The sequence below is a fragment of the Limanda limanda genome, chromosome 14 (assembly GCF_963576545.1).
Source record: "Limanda limanda chromosome 14, fLimLim1.1, whole genome shotgun sequence".
NCBI classification, from domain to species: Eukaryota; Metazoa; Chordata; class Actinopteri; order Pleuronectiformes; family Pleuronectidae; genus Limanda; species Limanda limanda.
Window position 1 is genome coordinate 6,633,685 of NC_083649.1, and position 19,296 is coordinate 6,652,980.

The window sequence follows — 19,296 nt, forward strand, 5'->3', positions numbered from 1 at the left end:
CAATTTTTTAGTCTAATCTAAATTTAGTCGATTATGTGTTTCTCTTCTCAAAACCTTAGAGCGAACATTAAACACCGAATGACTTAAATGTGCAACTAGCTCAATCAGGAATTGTGCATGGATGTTCGACATGTAATTGCCCCCCCAAAGTGGCCCCTTTATGGCCCCTGATTTAGAGAGATCCTAGATCCGCCACTGCTTAGTGCATTGTGCATTGATCGTGATTGATTGTGACGGATACAGTGAGTTTACCTATAGAGATGATCAGACTTGCTATTATCTGCACAAGCAATTCCTGTTGCCTATGAGCAACTCCTGAAAATACACCGAGCCCATTCACTTCATGTCCTGATCCTTTTGCGGCAGGAATCAAACATTTACCTCTGGAACTACAAGCACCGAACCAAAGACAGCCCATTCATCAGAACCTCAGCTGTGAGAGGATGGCAGCAGGTGTGAGGAGCAACACGAGGATGGGGAGCGGACCGGGGTTTCACGTCGGGTTGTTGGCGGTGGTCCTGCTGCTGGGGTCTGACCTGAGCTGGCTCGGCCTGAAGGAGCAGGTCGGGGTCAACGGCCAGAACACGGAGAGACGGGTGCTGGCCCACATCCCCGGAGACATCATTATAGGAGCTCTGTTCTCAGTGCACCACCAACCACCTGCAGATAAGGTACCTGCTGGGTTTACGTTTGATCACTTTCTCCTCGTGTACACGTGATAAACACAAGCGTTACGTTTCGCTCAGGTCCACGAGAGGAAGTGTGGTGCGGTGAGGGAGCAGTACGGGATCCAGAGGGTCGAGGCCATGATGAGCACGCTGGATCTAATCAATGCAGACCCCACTATCCTCCCCAATATCACCTTGGGCTGCGAGATCAGGTCAGACACCAATCACACAATCATATCCTGATACATTATGTCTGCATTTCTATTTAATTTCCAATCATGGACCGAGGACCATTGGTTTAGTTTGTCTCTAAAAGATATAAAAAGCTGTGATAACTGGCACATCAAGATTTGTATTTACATAGCCGAATAATATGAAGAAATGTTGCTTTAATTGGGTGTTAAATTCTGTGAGACGGAGGGTGTTTGTGATGCGTACGAGAAAGAGACACAATAAGACAGACGGAGTGTTTACAGAGCTATTAATGAGCCGAGGGTCTGGGAGTGAATGGGGGAGGTGGCAGTCGGCAGCAGGGGAGGACAGATTGGAGGCAAACTTCCAATGAAGATCGCTGACTACAGACCGAGCAGTGGCTGCAGGAATCAGGACACAAGACACGACACGAAAATACATGTTGTGCAAACCAGAGAGGAAGTACATCGGAATTTCAGACGCAGACAAAAGACGGGAGGAGATATCGGCTGAAAAAGCATAATTCTACAACCTAAAGGGTTTGTGTTGGAGGAGTCGATGGCTGAGGGATGATCGATCCAAGCTTTAGGAAAGGAGGGACCAAATGTTGTCTACAGAAGTCATTCTAAAGTTCAGCTGAAGCTAATATTGAGGCTGACATCGCTGGTTTTGTGCTCTGTCAACAAACCTAATTACCAGGAAGTCTCTTGACACAAAAAGGGATTTTTGAACTAAAATACTTTGAAACATTCAAGCTTGATTTGACTCGCTCACCCTGATTAAACTAGAAAGATACTCAGTGACACACATTCTTCTTTCAAGGCCCAACAGTCCTTTATTCATCAAGACCCATGAATTATTCTCTGAGAAATAAAGAAAAATGTCAAAAAGGGGAAATTCCACAATCCGTTCCTTTCTCCAGATCTGCAGCAACATTTAATTGCTTCTTTCTTGACCCGAGTCCCAACCTTGGACCATGTCTTCTAGAAATCCATTGAGTAGTTTTGGTCCTTTCCAGCTGAAAATCATACAAATAAAGCAAATCTTTATTTGTGGATCCAGACTAGTTTTTGAATAAATTTGATTCCGAACAAACCAACCAACAAATAAACAGACAGGGGTAAAAACATAACCACCTTGGCTGAGGTAATTACAGAGTTATATGTACTAAAATTTAAGTGGACTTTTCAATAGCATGAGGCGCAGGCTGTGCGAGAATCCAACTGGCGTCTCCAGGCGACCATCACCTCTTATTCCCGCCTTGCTCGCCAAGACAACAACGTGAACTTAATCTGCCCACACCAGGGACTCGTGCTGGCACTCGGCCGTGGCTCTGGAGCAGAGCATCGAGTTTATTCGGGACACGCTGGTGTCCAACGAGGAGGAGGAGAGCCAGGGCAAGTGTGTGGCCGAGGCAGGGAGCTCGCTGCCCCAGGGGAAGAAGCCCATCGTGGGTCTGATCGGACCCGGGTCCAGCTCCGTGGCCATCCAGGTGCAGAACCTGCTCCAGCTCTTCAACATCCCACAGATCGCCTACTCCGCCACCAGCATGGATCTGAGTGACAAGGTAGGACCAGGGCAAGAACATCAAACATTTTAACCCTTCACATTTAATTAGGGGTTGGTTGCTAACATGTCTCCATCCATCCATCCATCCATCCATCCATCCATCCATCCATCCATCCATCCATCCATCCATCCATCCATCCATCCATCCATCCATCCACATGTCAATTTGTCCCCACAGAGCCTGTTTAAATATTTCATGAGGGTGGTGCCATCAGACATGCAACAAGCCAGAGCCATGGTCGACATCGTCAAGAGATACAACTGGAGCTACGTGTCCGCAATACACACAGAGGGTACGGCTGTGTGTGTGTCTGTGTGTGTGTGTGTTTTGCTGCTTTAAATTTGTCCTCATTTAAAAGAACAGTTACCGTATTTGACACTTGTTATATCTGTCATATTTTCATATGGAGATATAAGTCTGATCTTCAATTCTTACCTCAAAGAAACAGATTTCCCCTGCAGGTAAAAAGGATTTTCAGAAGAGAGGAAATAAATATTAACCAATATTTATAATGAAGTCAGAAACGGCTGCATCATCAATCAGAGGGAGATGAATTGAGGTCAAATTAGAGTTTAAAAGAAATTGGGGCTCTGTTATGATTTAAGAAATAAGTCACATAAGGGAGTGAGACTCACATGAAGTAATGAAAACGATGCTTCAAACAGCGTCGTGCTGAGACTGAGAGTAAACTTGCAAAGCCACAGAAACTAGGTGACCTCATTTCCAGCAAAAACAGAGGAGTCTCCCCCCTGACAGTTCCCATAACAGAGACTAAATCATCAGATTCTCCAGTGTTGGGCTGCATTGCATCTGTGTGTTCTATTGTCCTGTGTCCTTGTGTGCAGTTTGTGTTTTTAATTTAAAATTCTAAAAGCACAAGGTAGCAAAACACTGGGGGGTTTGTGTATATGAGCAACAATCCATTTCCGTCCACAGGTAACTATGGAGAGAGCGGTATGGAGGCTTTTAAAGACATGGCAGCTAAGGAAGGAATCTGCATCGCCCACTCGGACAAGATCTACAGCAACGCAGGAGAACGTGGCTTCGATAAGCTGCTGCAGAAACTCCGAGCCCACCTGCCCAAAGCCAGGGTGGTGGCCTGCTTCTGCGAGGGCATGACGGTCCGGGGGATCCTCATGGCCATGAGGCGCCAGGGCCTGGTGGGAGAGTTCCTGCTGCTTGGAAGGTGAGAAGCCAATCTTCCTATTATAAGTGCATTTCTTTTTGCTTTTATTATAAGACGTCTGAATGATTTGTGCATCAGGGGTTTCAGTGTCAAGCATTGATTTTCGATCCAGACTTTCTTCAGATGCTTGACTTCATCAGACAAGGTGTGTTTGTTGTCATGGCAGCCATCTATTTCATCATCATCATCCTTGTTATCATCTTCATCGCATCCCTCGACTTCACGGTGATCCAGGAAACTCAAGGTATTTTTTTCAAGAACTCCTTTTGTATTTATATGACAGTAACACTATGTTATGATCATGAAATCAGATTAAATGAGATTATTATTAACATTTGTTATTGAGAAAGACTAGTTTCGGCTGCTCTGTGTTTATTTACTGCTCCAAATATGGTTCACTCCTGCAGATGTTTTATTAGAGCAGCAGAGTCTCGTCTGCAAGAACATTTTTCATCAAGAAAACCAATTTTCAGGCATATTAACGCCCAAACATCGGATAGATTACAGAGATAAATACAGATTCATTATCATAAATCAATATTAATATTGTTATTGGTAGTTCTTACATTAAACTCAAGAAAACGAGGTCTAGCTGCATATCATATAAAGTCATAGATAGATTAAAAAAATAGACAGTTAATAGATAAAGAAGGGAAGGTCCTTAAGAATATGATTATATGCATATCGCACTCCATCCTTCAGAATATGACATTGTGGAAATACCTACATTTTACCTGCTATGCATTTGCTTATTCCTATGCTACTTTAAACAGGGAAGATGTTAACGACATAATGTGCAGGAGAGAACGTGTGCAATTAAAAACATGAGGGAAGGAAAATAAGAGGGGGTTGATTTATCAGGAGGACTCAGCCTCTCTGAGAATAAGGTTTTATTTTAAGGTTTAGCTCTCTGGCTCGCTCTCCTCCCTGCATGCTGTTCTATAAATGCCTTTCCTCATTAGGAGCCACATATGTAGGCTGTCGCTCAAATCTGACAGCAGGAAACAGGAAATAACCTTGAACTACATATTACCAAAAAAAAAGCTCTAAAAAAAACAAGCTCTATAATACCATATTCATGTGTTATAATATATATGTTATGAATCATTGTTGATTTGTAAAATATCATACAGTGGACGTCTCATTTTGATGCACGATCACAGAGTTCTGACCTCAGTGTGTTGGCTGCTTCGTCTTTCTTGTTCATCCAGTTTGTTACCTGCACAAACCGTGTCAGCCTGGAGGATGTGTGATATGTATGTGTCTGTTCATGCGGTGTATTCTGAGCTTCCACTTATAGAAAGAGAGAGTCGAGGAATCTGAGGGAGCAGATGATGGAAAAATGAGATTATTTTATACCCTGTTGTAAGCAGTATGTGGCTCGGGGGGGGATGGTGCATGGTGGAGCACTTATATCCAGTTTTTACAGCTATTGGTTGGATTGCTATTATCATGATGTGTAGAAATTCATGGTCCTCAGATGATAAACCATCCTGACTTGAATCCAAATCTGCTCTTAAACCTTTTTGTGCTGAACAACTATAATTCATGTCCAGCCTGTGCTGTGTTCTAAAGCTAATTGGAAAACCCCAGTGAACATTGTACCAACAATACATCTGCTAGACGTCGGTATGAACATTAAATTCAGGTGTGAATCTGGATTGTGAGACTGAATAATTCATGGAGCATATTTTTACGAGTGTGTATCCAAACAAATATCTAAGATCAAGATACATTTATTTATCTCACACACATGCACAGGCACACTCATGCAAGGGGAAATGTAACCTCTGCTTTTAACCCATCTGGTGCAGGACACACAGAGCAGTGGGCAGCCATGTACGGCGCCCGGGGAGCAGATGTTGGGGGAGTAAGGTGCCTTGCTCAGGGGCACTAGACAGGGTAGGGAGAATCCTCTTGGATTTTTGGACAGATCAATCCAGGTTCGTCTATTTGTTGTTTCTCCGTGGAGTGGAACCAGAGACGAACCAGAGACCTTTTCTGCCCATAGTCCAAGTTTTTGCCACTAGTCCACTGCCTCTCCAAGAACTGGTGAATTTAAATGTGATAATATTGGGACTGTTGGGTCTCAGCTGAGGTATCTGCTCCCTAAGTGACCTTCTAAATTCAAGTTATTTCCACTTCATCCTTTTCCCTCACTACCTACATTGACCTCCACTCCTCTGCAGGGTTTTAAACTGTGGTCTGTATCCGAGCTCTTCTCCAACCAGCTTCATTTTTAGGCTTCAAATGAAGCTGCTTCTGAGCGCTTTCATTTGTGCTCACCTGACTTTGTCGGAAACACAGGAACCGAGGAATCGCAGGTCGTGGGAACGCGTTTTCCTCTCTTCCGTTCAGACAACTGTTTCATTTTCCTCTCCTTTGATATGTTGGTTCATTTTAGAAATCGGACGCTGGTCCAGGCGCTGCAGGGCTGTAAAGTGTCCACTCTGATGGAAATTCATCTATTATTGTGCGATACGAGTTGAAACGAGAGCCCTTGTGTGTCTTCAGGCTCGTAGGTGGTGGAGCTGCATCTCCAGCACGCTGCCCTCCCAGGTCGCTGTGTGGGCTTCCCAGCTCTCGTTCTGGAGTGATTCAAACTATCCCGAGTCAAAGCCCTCCATGCTTTTCATATCCAGCCCTGCCTTTGTCATGCCAGCGTTCAGTTTCTGCGCTCGCTCCTCTAAGGATGTGTTATGAAATGATCTCCTACCTCAACCCGGCTTCATGGAACACCCACGCTGCTGTTGTGTAACTCTGGCTCGCTTAGCGAAGTTTTTCAAAAAAAACGACTTCTTATGCTTTTTTTTTTTTCTCCCTTTGTCGGTCAGAAATAGAAGAGTGCGGTTCTGTGTGTCAGTGAGGTGATTGTGTTTACATGTGTGCACATGTGTGGAGGTGTAATCACACTCCTGTTTGGGTTGATTGTAGACCAGTGTCCGGAGGGAGAGGTAATAATAGACGGAACAGAAACCTTTTCAGACGGTTCACTGATCACAGCTTATTGGATCCGAGCCCACGGTGTGTTTTTGAATAAGCAGCAGATCAGATGTCTGCAGACGCTGGTGCTGTTTGTCTGGAATCCGACTTCAACTTTCGTCGGAAGGTGTTGTAGCAAACTGCTTTTCTGTAAACTTAATAATCAATCATACATTTAGGATTTCTAATTTAGACCTGTTTTCAAACTCAAGCGAATCCATATGTTCTTCTTTACAGCAGAGTCTCAATGGACCTCACAGATAATGAGCCGACAGAGATCTGATAATCCACAGTCAGACACAAGCGGAAGTTATGTGACTGTGGAGGAGACACATATTTAAACAAGCATACAACTGAACACAGTTTTAAAAGTCACAGCAGGTGGTTTATCACAAAGCATCTCTGCACATGAACATAATTCAACATATCCACAATTCTTTCAATTTGGATATGTGGGCAAATGCTTTTTATTTTTATCCACCTGAGAGTGTGATTTTTCTACTATTCTACCGGCCAAGTGCCACTTTTATTCTATAAAACCATTAGAGTGGTGCTCAGCGAACACTCCGATTGATTTAATACTGTGAAACATTTTTCTTTATCAAGACACATGAATTGTTCCCTGGAAATCTGTAAAAATAACGTGCTTTTTGAAAATTAATTGTGAACCAGGTATAAACACAGGAGGTGAAAGTTCAACTTCATAATCCTGATGATGTTTCCACTCATCAGCTCTGAGGTCTCGGCTGTAATTCACTTCAGAAATATGAGAGAGACCTTATGTCTCTGTTCTAATGGCCATGTCTATGTTAAACTGCAGATTTAATAAATAGATTTAGAGAAATAAAAATCCTGACCCTAATAACCTGCTGCATGTTTCTCTGGCCCTGCCTCTCTCCTCCTCCTGGGCAGTGACGGCTGGGCCGACCGCTCCGACGTCACAGACGGATACCAGAGGGAGGCGGCCGGCGGAATCACCATCAAGCTGAAGTCTGCCTACGTGACCTGGTTCGATGATTATTACCTGAACCTGAAGCCGGACGCCAATCAGAGGAACCCCTGGTTCCCTGAGTTCTGGCAGCACCGCTTCCAGTGCCGGCTGAGGGGTCACCCGCTGGAGAACACCGCCTTCAACCGCACCTGCACCTGTTAGTACCACACAGAGATCACAAGTCCTCCTCACGCACGTTTCACACGTCATCAAGTCTGGTTTAAAGGGTTTGGCTATTAATCTAGATTACAGAGATTGTGGTGATTGGTTTCTTCTTATGAGCAGGTCTCTGTTCTCCACAGGGAGAGAGTCTCTGCGTCACCAGTATGCCCAAGACACCAAGATGGGCTTTGTCATTAATGCCATCTATTCCATGGCGTACGGCCTACATGCCATGCAGCAGTCTCTCTGTCCAGGATACAAGGTATGGTGGTAAATATCAGGCACATTTGTGGTTTCACATTGAGCATGAAAGTATTGACTGTGTGTAGGGTTGCAAAATTCCGGGAATATTCAAAGTTGGAAACTTTCCATGGGAATCAACGGGAATATACGGGAATTAACGGGAATTAACGGGAATAAACGGGAATATACGGGAATAAACTGGAAATGTTGTGGGTAATTTATACTAACTGTATTTACCCTGTCATATACTGACATAAATATAAACATTTTGTTTTGTCATAGGCTGATTTGAGCCCTGAGGAAACTTTGGGCACTTAACTATATGCTTCTGCATCTTTGTGTCATTCTTAACATATGTCTTGTATATGCACAGTATTTGCAAATGTACACAGCCTTTCCTTCTACATTGGATGGGGTGAAATGTCTCCACACATGAGATAGTGCACGTGGCATTGTTCTGTAGAATAAGATGAGAAAAAAGTTTGTAAAAAGACACTAATGCAATGCCAGAGATACAAATAGTTAGCCAACCAATTGGAATCATCTGTAAACATATTTTACAAATGATGGATAAATGAATGGAAATAGGCTAGATGAACAGATGAACAATCCTCAATCAGCATGCTAATATATTTTCCCCAGTAATATCCTTGAAACTTACCTGAATAGTCCTGCACACTACAGCAGGCCTCAATAGCCCTGCTGTAGAGTGAAGGATGCTGGGAATTATCTGTGCATGTGATGGAAAATGCACAGTGGAGGGTTGAAACTCAACGTTCCATCCATCTTTAAAATAGAGTTTTGAATGATGTTTTTATTGCTCAGCGTTTTATTTTTGCCTAGTTTTGTTTTTTTTTCAAAATTCCCGAGCTAAACTTCCCAGGGAAAGTTTCCGGAAAGTTTCCGGAAATTTACCAGAAACTTTCCGCCCCTTTGCAACCCTAACTGTGTGACTCTTCTCCAGGGTCTATGTGAGTCCATGAGACCCATCGATGGCCAGAAGCTGCTGGATTTCCTGATGAAAACCAACTTCACTGGTGTTTCCGGGGAGATCATCCTCTTCGACCAGAACGGAGACTCTCCGGGCAGGTGAGGATTGTACCGGAGTAGAAGGAAAAGAAAAGGAAACTAAGAAGTAGAAAGAAACATTCAAGGTGTGCATGTGCTGTCTCATGCAAACCGGGTTTGTGTGCCTCAGGTATGAAATCATGAACTTCAAGCACATCGGCGAGGATGAGTATTCTTACATCCACGTGGGGAGCTGGGATCAAGGCGGCTTAAGGATGAATGATGAGGAAATCTGGAGCAACAACAGCGAAGTCATCCAGTCAGTCTGCTCGGAGCCCTGCCAGAAGGCACAGATCAAGGTACGTGTGCACAGAGCTTTTCTTTATTGGGACAAATGTGATGCAAAATCAACAACATAGATGAAATCATCATTTAAGTTACAATGGTAACGGAACATATAATTATATTTGCATGCAAACAATAGAGCATAAATTAGCCATTATCTAAATCAATGGTTCCCAAACTAGGAGCTGGTAGCTTCAGGGGGTTGCAAGACAATGAGGTGATGATTTACAGAAATTGAAAGAATTTGATAAACAATTAGAAATAGGGTATTTTATCATAATTGTTACAAGTTATTTATAAATTGTAATCAAATTTAAAATAAAGCCATGCAGATATAAATATATCTCATCAGCTTTCCACCCTCAAAAGGATAGATGTATAGATAATGGATGATGGATGATGGATGATGGATGATGGATGATGGATGATGGATGATGGATGATGGATGATGGATGATGGATGATGGATGATGGATGATGGATGATGGATGATGGATGATGGATGATGGATGATGGATGATAAATGGATGATAAATGGATGATAAATGGATAGATGCAGTTCCTGTGATAATCTCCCACACGTGGTTTCTTACACCAGTGAATATATCAAACAGGACCCACACAGATCCCACTTGGTTAAAACCTCAACATGGGTCCAATCAGATCTTTGAGTTCTCCACCTGGGACTGAGTGAACCTCATTGTTCAGACTTTCATCATCTCCCATCTGGGCTCCTCCAACTCCCTTCAGCCTCTCAACATCTCAGAGAATAACGTGGCCGGTCTCCTACTCATCATCACGAAAGTCTCAAACATTAAACCGATCCCACACACGTCACAATGACTCCCTGTGTGTGTGAAGGGAATTCAAAACTCCAGGCTCGTAAGGTTTGGAGAAGATCTGCCCTTAAGTTCAAGACATAGACGCCAACTCCTTAATACACAATAAAACCATCACTCTGTTTCCTCTTCTCTTAATCACAGTCACAGTTATACAGGAGTTAAGGCAATGAGCTTTATAATATTGAAGGAATAACAATGACGAGTGTGAATAAAGAGAAAGATGAATTAAAAACACAGAATATAATACACAAGTAAACAAGATAAAATTGTAACGATGCTGAATTTAAAGCAAGTTTAAAAAGGTAATCCTTTAAATAAGATATATAATTATTGATAGTGTGGTAAGGGAGTCTTAACCACAGTAACAAATAAGGGCAATACGCTTTAAAAATTGATATTTATTATAACACTGCATAATTATAACTGATATTATAATTTGTGTTAGTTGGTTGAGTCAGAGTGTGTCATATTTTATTTCCACATTAGACTTTTTAAAATATGAATTGCTAAAGTGAGTATTATCTGTATCTGTGGAACAATATACTGTATTTACAGTTTCTCTGAAATGGGATACTTCAAAGTTGTACTCATAACCTCTCCTATTCTCTCCCTAAATTTATTCATTTATAACATTTTGCATTTCGTTGATAAAAGACATCAGCAGTAAGAAGCATAATAAAACTTGGTTTACGTTGCCGTGGAGATTAGATGTACTGAAGAGCATGAAACATGATCATCATTAACACACATGTAAGCACGACAGAAATCACAGTTCTATGTGAAAATAACTTAGTTCGTACTGTACATCTCCAGTGAAGCTCTGCTGAGCCAAAGGAACTCCTTTCTCACTAATGAGGTCCAGTGAGATTCTACAGTATCAACCCTCTTCTTCCTCAGATCCCCTGACGAAGAAATCCTCATTTCTTTGCTTACAGGGCGAGTAAAGTGTAAGATTAGTTACAGCCGAGAGCCATTGGAGCTTTGAGACCTTACTGCCCATTTACTGAGTGTGTGTGTCTGTGTGTGTGTGTGTGTGTGTGCGTCCAGGTGATCCGTAAAGGAGAGGTGAGCTGCTGCTGGACCTGCACCCCCTGCAAGGACAACGAGTTTGTGTTTGACGAGTACACTTGTCGTGCCTGTGTCCTGGGATCCTGGCCGACAGACGACCTCACCGGTAAACACTTTCTTTACGTCTCTGGTAACAAGGTCTCCTGCCACAAATCAGGATTTGGCCAAAGCTTTGATTTCTTAACTCCAGAATCTATGAAAACTATGTGAAACCCCTCTCCTCCCCTTTTAGAAACAAACATATGTTGTGTATATACTGCAAATATATTCCCACTATTAAGTATCTCATGCTTAAACACCTTGTATTTAATGTTTCGCTATAAATTTGCCTCACTTCTGATGAGCCCACATACTGAAGGTTTTACACATAATAATTAAATCCTTTTTTTAAATTTTAAATGAAACTTTCAGACCAATTAAAAGTTAGCTTAAACCTTTCCTGTGTCTTGTTTCCTCTCTGTATCCCTGCAGGTTGTGAGCGGATCCAGGTGCAGTTCGTACGCTGGGGGGATCCAGAGCCCATCGCTGCGGTGGTCTTCTCCTGTCTCGGCCTCATGGCCACACTTTTTGTTACCTCAGTATTTATCAAGTAATTATATTCTTTATCCACAGTGAACACACAACTTAGAAATCAACTAATTATTCATATTTTAAAGGTTTCCTGTTGAATATTGGAGATAAGCTCTGGTTTTTAATCACTTCTAACCCTTTTTAACTGAGCTACTCATTCTGAAGCTGCTGTTTCAAGGTTTAAAATAGTTCTATTATATGTTTTTTCAAGTCTTTTACAAATGGTTTTGTACAACAAGAAATTTGTGGCAAAACTAACAATTTTCAGCAAATCTGCAGTAGATTGACTTTTCCTCATTCTCCAGGTTTTCGGACACTCCCGTGGTGAAGTCGTCCAGTCGTGAGCTCTGCTACATCATCCTGGCTGGAATATGTCTGGGCTACCTGTGCACCTTCAGCCTCATCGCCAAGCCGCACATCATCTACTGCTACCTGCAGCGGCTCGGCATCGGCCTGTCCCCGGCCATGAGCTACTCCGCCCTGGTCACCAAGGTGCTGCCCTTCTCCAATTCCTTACGAGACAGAGAAACAAACGTTCAAATATTTTGAGTCATTTAGTTTCACTTCCTGAATGAAGTGATTTCCATATCAGTTATATATTAGTATTCAAGAGAAAATTGGACATATACTAGTATAACGGGAAAAGAAATACAGATTATATCAACAATATAAAACAGTTGAACACATTTTCATTGCAAATCAAATGTTTTTTCGACCATGAACTATGACGCCGTGGAATCTGGAAAATTCAAATTTTCCTTCCACAGGAAACTCCTCTGTATTTAATAGAAAACTGAACACAGAATGATTTAAACTTTAAAAAGGTTGAAAGTACTCCTAAAAGTGAAAAGTCATCTAGACTCGCTTTCATTAAAGGTTTGATTAAACAGCTTCTATTTTCTGACACACTCCAACGTGAAATAGGATGTTGGGATCAAGATGCTCTGGAAAAGAGGGTTCAGAGGTCGGCTGAACAGGAGTGTAAAATGTTCTGTGACAATAGCAGCTGAATATGATTCATGTATTTCATCATACATAGTTACAGAGGAGGTGGAGGTGGAGAACTTTAGTTTACTACTGTACATGTCAGTGCCTTTGATGGAGGAGCGAGTGTAGAAATATAATAGTCATTATTATTGTTGTTGTTTCACGTGTTTCAGTCTCTATCACGAAGATTTTAAACATTAATATACCAGAAAACCTGAGTCCCTCCTTTCCACAAGCATTTGTTTTGGTCCAATATGCGATTGCTCTAGTCCGACATCTAGTGGTCATCAATGTCCATAACCTTTAACCATGAGGAGAAGGGCATCTGAGGAGAGGAGCAGGAGCAGGAGCAGAGGAGCTCCTCTCAGAGATTGGGTGATGTCCAACTGTAAAGGGAAGGCATGATAAACCTATCTGTGTGTGGGCTGAGGTTGATGTTTAAGATCTGAGGACGGACAGAAAGGGGGGGGGGGATTGCTGTTATGAATCAGAGCGAGCTGTATTATAAGTGACGCCTACCAGCATAACCATCTGATCTATTTATACCCAGACCAACCGAATCGCTCGGATCCTGGCAGGCAGCAAGAAGAAGATCTGCACCAAGAAACCTCGCTTCATGTCCGCCTGCGCACAGTTGGTCATCGCCTTCCTACTCATCCTGCTTCAGCTGGGGATTATTGTGACTCTTCTCGTCATAGAGCCACCACAGGTCTGTGTGTGTGTCTGTGTGTGTGTGTTGGGTAATTGTTCACTCACATGTGTGTTATCCACGTAGAATGACCCGTGTCTCCCGTCAGGTGATCTTCGACTACCCCAGTATCCGAGAGGTGCACCTGATCTGTAACCTGACCACCATCGGGGTGGTGGCGCCGCTGGGCTACAATGGGCTGCTCATCCTCAGCTGCACCTTCTACGCCTTCAAGGTAACGCCAGCATTGCATCAGCTAATAAAACACAACCTGTCCCATGAAATACTTTCTATTAAGGATATATATGTGTTTTATTTGCACCTCTGTGACGGAGGTTATGATAGATTTCCACAAAACTTGAAGGGAGGATGCAATATTTCTTATGCATTGGGAGATGGGCTTATTCCAATCTTCTTCTTTGATTTCCCAGAGAAAATTTCATGGATTGGGATGAAACATATCAGCTATGGTTAGACAGGGACTGGTGTTTATCAGTTTGTGCAATTTGGTGCAGATCTAGTGAATTTAAATGGGTTTTCAAAAGGCTTTAAAAACCGAATTCCTCCTTTTCTCCCACAGACTCGTAATGTGCCGGCTAATTTTAACGAAGCCAAGTACATTGCCTTCACCATGTACACCACCTGCATCATCTGGCTGGCCTTCGTTCCCATTTACTTTGGCTCCAACTACAAGATCATCACCATGTGCTTCAGCGTCAGCCTCAGCGCCACAGTGGCTCTCTGCTGCATGTTCGTCCCGAAGGTAAGAACAGGAAACACGTTCTCACAGGGTCGGAATCATCTCTTCGGTGTCTTCATGTGTAATCTGATTGGTTATTTTCATGGTTAGGTGTACATCATGCTCGCCAAGCCGGAGAAGAACGTCCGCAGTGCGTTCACGACGTCCACGGTGGTGCGGATGCACGTGGGCGACGCCAAAAAAGTTCCCAAGACCACCAAGCCCTCCAGCAGCATGGCCAACCTGTTTCGACGCCGTGGCTCTACTCATGAGGACGTGAGGTATGTGGGGGGGCACAGGTGGGAGAAATCTAGTCTAGTCAATGAAATAACCTCCTCATTGGAGCAATTGCAATAGGTTTTGTGGTTAATTTGTTTAAACACAAATTAAAGAAGCAGGATAAGGTTCGTTCTCTCTCTACAGGGTGCGGTCTGGGTTCAAAAGTCCCTCAATAGAACAATTGATTGGTTAAAATCCATAAACAGAAGAAGACAGACTACAGAGACCTCCTCCACGACTGTTACATAAGAAAAATCAAGCATGTTAATATGAAAATAAATTATAAAAACACAACAGCAAAAATAAATAATAGTGATGATAGTATCTAGTGTTTATTCGGAGCGATGAGGACCAACAGAGATAATTATATACACATATACACAGATGGGTAAAGTGTTATAGTGTTTTAGAAAACAAACAAACCCACACAAAATACATGTGATCTGTGAAGTGCTAGAAAAATGAATGCTATAGTATAAAACCACATCAAGATTTAAAGACACACCTCCTGGTTATTTAGGGTTGGGGTTAATTACTTCAAATTCATGTAATCAGGATGAGAACTAGTGTTTTTGGTAGAGACAGACTCTATTAAGTGTATTTTCGGATACAGGGGGACAAGGAGCTAAGAGAGGACAGCTGCAGACAGAAAGAGACATGGCAGCCTAACGACTTATCGTCTGCACCGAGCGTCTAAACAGAGTCTGTCCACCCACATCCTCTAATGGTTTCCGTCCATGGGCCCATGTATAGAAGTGAAAGCTCTGCCGGTTCCACAGCAACAGGAGGAACGTGAAGCCAAGAAAGAAACTGCTCCCTGAGCTGAGAGACCGGTTTCCTCATTTGGGTTAAGTCCTCCCACAGGAGAGCCGCTGCCTTCAAGGATTTCTCTTTCCAGGGAAGATGAAGGGAAAAATGGAGGAAGATGTAAAATTACACAGAAAGCAAATTATAGAATAGGAGGGGGATGGAAGAAACACTTAGGATAAGAAGTAGAACATGGACCTCAGGGTAGATGGTTGAGGTTCTTTTCTCAGCGTTAACACATCTGCAGCTACGCACAGTTATCTCTTCAAGGAGTTTACACGTTAACAGTTTCATTTCACTTCACTAATAACCAGTGGTGTAGAAAGTACTTGGAAGCCATACTTGAGTAAAAGTACAGATATCTTACCTGAAAGGGACTTCGGTAAAAGTAGAAGTCACTCGTCAGAAAACGACTTGAGTAAAAGTCTTAAAGCAGCTCATATTAAAAGTACTTAAGTATCAAAAGTATCTGGTGTTGAAATGTACTGAAGTATCAAAAGTAAAAGTACAAGTACCAAAATTAAAAATGCAAAGTGCTTTTTATAGTAGTCCTATACAGACACGAAACAACCCTAAATGTTTCTCCTCAAGATTTATCTCAACTGACTGAAAAATTATATCAACAATATGAATATAATGTATAATTTTACAAATTTTGAACCCTAGATGAGAGAGAGAGTGAGTGATCGAGTAAGTGAGTGAGTGAGTGATTGAGTGAATGAGTGAGCGATCGAGTGAGTGAGTGAGTGAGTGAGTGAGTGAGTGAGTGAGTGAGTCATCGAGGGAGTGAGGGAGTGAGTGATCGAGCAATCGAGTGAGTGAGTGAGAGAGAGAGAGAGAGAGAGAGAGAGAGAGAGAGAGAGAGAGAGAGCTGCGCCAACCTCCGCTGCTCAAGTAACGAGTCATTTTTAGAATGTAAGAAGTAGAAAGTACAGATATTTTTGTTCAAATGTAACGAGTAAAAGTAAAAAGTCGTCAGGAAAAGAAATACTCAAGTAAAGTACAGATATGTGAAAAATCTACTTAAGTACAGTAACAAAGTTTTTCTACCTCGTTACTTCCCACCACTGCTAATCATCCTCCTCTTCTTCGTTTCCAAGTGCCAATGGGAAATCCGTGACCTGGACGAAGAGCGAGCGCAGCTACCGACCGAACCTGTGGAAGAGGATGTCCTTCCACGTGAAGAAGAAAGACCCGGTGGAGGCGAACCAGACGGCCATCATCAAGCCCTTCTCAGAGGGAGGAGATCTCCCCGTGGAGGTCAAAGGTCAGTACGAGGACCCCCGGGTGTCTCCGCCCTTCGCCTGCTCGCCCTCTCCGTCCCCTCTGCTCAACGCCAGCCAGCACGCAGCCAATAAGGGGAGGGGCCTCCAGGGGGGGGAGGAGCCTCAAGCTTTACCCACCTACGCACCGGAGCACGCTGCCGGGGTCAGAAGACGAGGAGGGGACGGAGGCCAGGGTCTGCTGGACGGGGGGGACGGCATCAGCATCATCCCGGTGGGCATGGGCGACCTCGGCACCGGGCTGCTTGGAGGTCAAACCCAGGGCGTCACCATCATGGACCAGATCAGCTGCGTGGTCAACCGCTTCACCGCCAACATCAGCGAGCTCAACACCATGATGCTGCCGGGGGGGGCCGTCGTCCCCCCCCCCTCTGATTCCACCCCTCCGGATCCAGACGCCGCCCCCGGGCCTCCTCAGTACCTGGCGTCCAGGAGCAAGCACCCGGGCCCCTCCTCCACCGTCACCACCTACGCCGAGGTGGCGGCGGTTTCCACCTTCTGCGAGAACCGACCGGCGGCCAAGATCTACGAGCACCTGGCCGGGACGTGCGTGAGCGGCAGGCGAGCGAAGGACATGGAGGAGCTGGTGGCCCTCACCCCCCCCTCGCCCTTCAGGGACTCGTCTCTGAGCTCCGACGGCAGCTCGGACCCGTCGCTGTCCCCGGCCTCCGAGGAGGAGGAGTACGACCAGCTGCTGCTCAGACACTTCAGCCAGAGCTCCTCCTCCCTCTGAACCGGCTCCTCCTGCTCCTCTGGTCCCTCGTTCACCTTCCAACCGGAGTATTTCAACCTCCAGGAGACAAAACAACAGCCCGGACCCAGCTCTCGTCTTTCTACATTTGAATATTCTGAGTGTTTAAATGGTTATTTTTTAAGGAAAGTACCTGAGTCAGTGTTTTTGTCTTCAAGTGATGAACTGGAACAAACAATTGGGCATTTTACAGACTTTTGACTCTTGGTTCTAATTCTGTTTTAAACTTTTCAGATTCCAAAGAAAATACTGATTCTTTATAAAAAAAACGAAGATCAATAACAAGTGGAGGAAGTTTACCAAATCTTTAAGTTCAGTGTTACTTTGGATTCTTTGATTTTTATCTAGGAAAGTGCAGGTTTTAGAATGATAAGGGTAGTTGTATTTAATTTGTATATTTTGCATTAATATTCTCATGGACGCAGGTTGTTTTTATTCTTTGTGTCATTGCTGTATACTTTCTGCATATTTAGTGTTTTTACTACTGATCATTTGATCGAAGCATTTGGAGTTTTGAAACAGTTTGGATATCAACCGCTTGAATAACTTTTCCTGGAAGGTCAAACGATGCATTTTCCCTGCAACGTTAATTTGTTGGAAGACGAACTCAGCGTCATTTGTATCGAGCTGCTTATGGAGAATCCTGCGTTTTGCAAATCAAGGAGTAATCTGAAAGAAACACATGTAAGACATTTGTCTGAGTGGACACCATGGACGTTCACGTTGATCCGTGAACTGCTGGGACGTCTTCTTTAATTCTTTTCTCTACATATGACTTAGTTGAATGTACGATAACGTGTCTTTGTGTGAAATGGACCAAAATGATCTTCCACCTCAGGATGTGTCGGCCGCCGGCTCCACATGTTTCTAGTTTGCATGATGTCAGGATTTGAGTTATATTTGTAATCAATTACTTTTTTTTAAATATTATTCAGTTAAGATGAATAGATATACAGTAGTTGAAAAAAGGTAAAGATCCTCTTTGTGGTATTGATGTGTCTCAGGAGGAGAGGTACGGGGATGTGTGCCAGATGTTTCTTATGATTCAATTCTGGCTTTTTATTTGATCTTCGATCTCCAAAACCTTTTGAAGCACACAGTGAAAAAAGAAAATACTTGACTAAATTTAAAAAACTGAAAAACTAAATGAATTAAGTTAATTTTTGTGTTAATACAACTTTAATTTTCAACAAATTTAATGTATTTCAGTGTTTTTATACTTGATCCAACAACTTTCTTATGTCAGTGTATGGAGGTTGTTATTTTTGATATAATATTTAACGACATTTCTTATGCCTGACCGTTATTTGTTCTTTTTTTAACTATATATTGCATCTACAGTTGGGCCTCTCTGACCATGTGCATTATTTACAGTATTGATTCAATGGTTTTCATCTTCTATATCTTCCATGTCCTGATTGTCACATGGGAGCAGGATTATTTATGTTTGTTTACACAGGAAAGAATGTTATCATGGTTTTTGAAATGTGCAGTGTGTTTACTTTTTTTTTTACTGGTTTTCAATGTAGAAATCATTATAAACATTTGCATGCAACCTTGTGCCAGTCAAACTTTTACAGGTGCATACGATGCTTGATACCAGTAGTTCACGAATATAATCTCCAGAGGACGATTGTCTCTGTCTTATCTTTTCAATCTCTCCTGAGTTCCCCATTCAGATTTGAGCTGGAAGACTTGGACGGTTATTTTTACACCTTCATAAGTTGATGTTACTTATGAACCTTTTCTCTAAATAAGAAGATAATTGTGTCAAATCACTGTGCGATAATTAATAAACCCGAGAAACAGGGTTTCTAGGGCACTCGCTATTAAATACCGTGATATAATTTCCTTTGACGTAAATTGTCGACCAAAATGAAATTAAGAGTCTCGAGATATGTGGGTAAAGTTTATTCATAGTTAGAGCGTAATAGCT

At 42.8% G+C, this 19,296-nt stretch overlaps 1 protein-coding gene across 1 annotated transcript; it reads left to right on the forward strand.

The window, feature by feature from the left end:
- The first annotated feature begins 509 nt into the window (after window positions 1–509).
- On the forward strand, window positions 510–17,342 carry grm5a (glutamate receptor, metabotropic 5a). The gene is made up of 17 exons (XM_061085760.1): window positions 510–671; window positions 747–880; window positions 2,166–2,427; window positions 2,608–2,722; window positions 3,367–3,616; window positions 7,511–7,746; window positions 7,892–8,013; window positions 8,959–9,083; window positions 9,193–9,361; window positions 11,236–11,362; window positions 11,728–11,845; window positions 12,132–12,318; window positions 13,364–13,522; window positions 13,611–13,736; window positions 14,082–14,264; window positions 14,352–14,521; window positions 16,427–17,342. The coding sequence occupies exons 2-17, from the start codon at window positions 807–809 to the stop codon at window positions 17,340–17,342; spliced, it is 3,339 nt and encodes a 1,112-aa protein (XP_060941743.1). The 5' UTR covers window positions 510–671; window positions 747–806.
- Window positions 17,343–19,296: the final 1,954 nt, after the last annotated feature.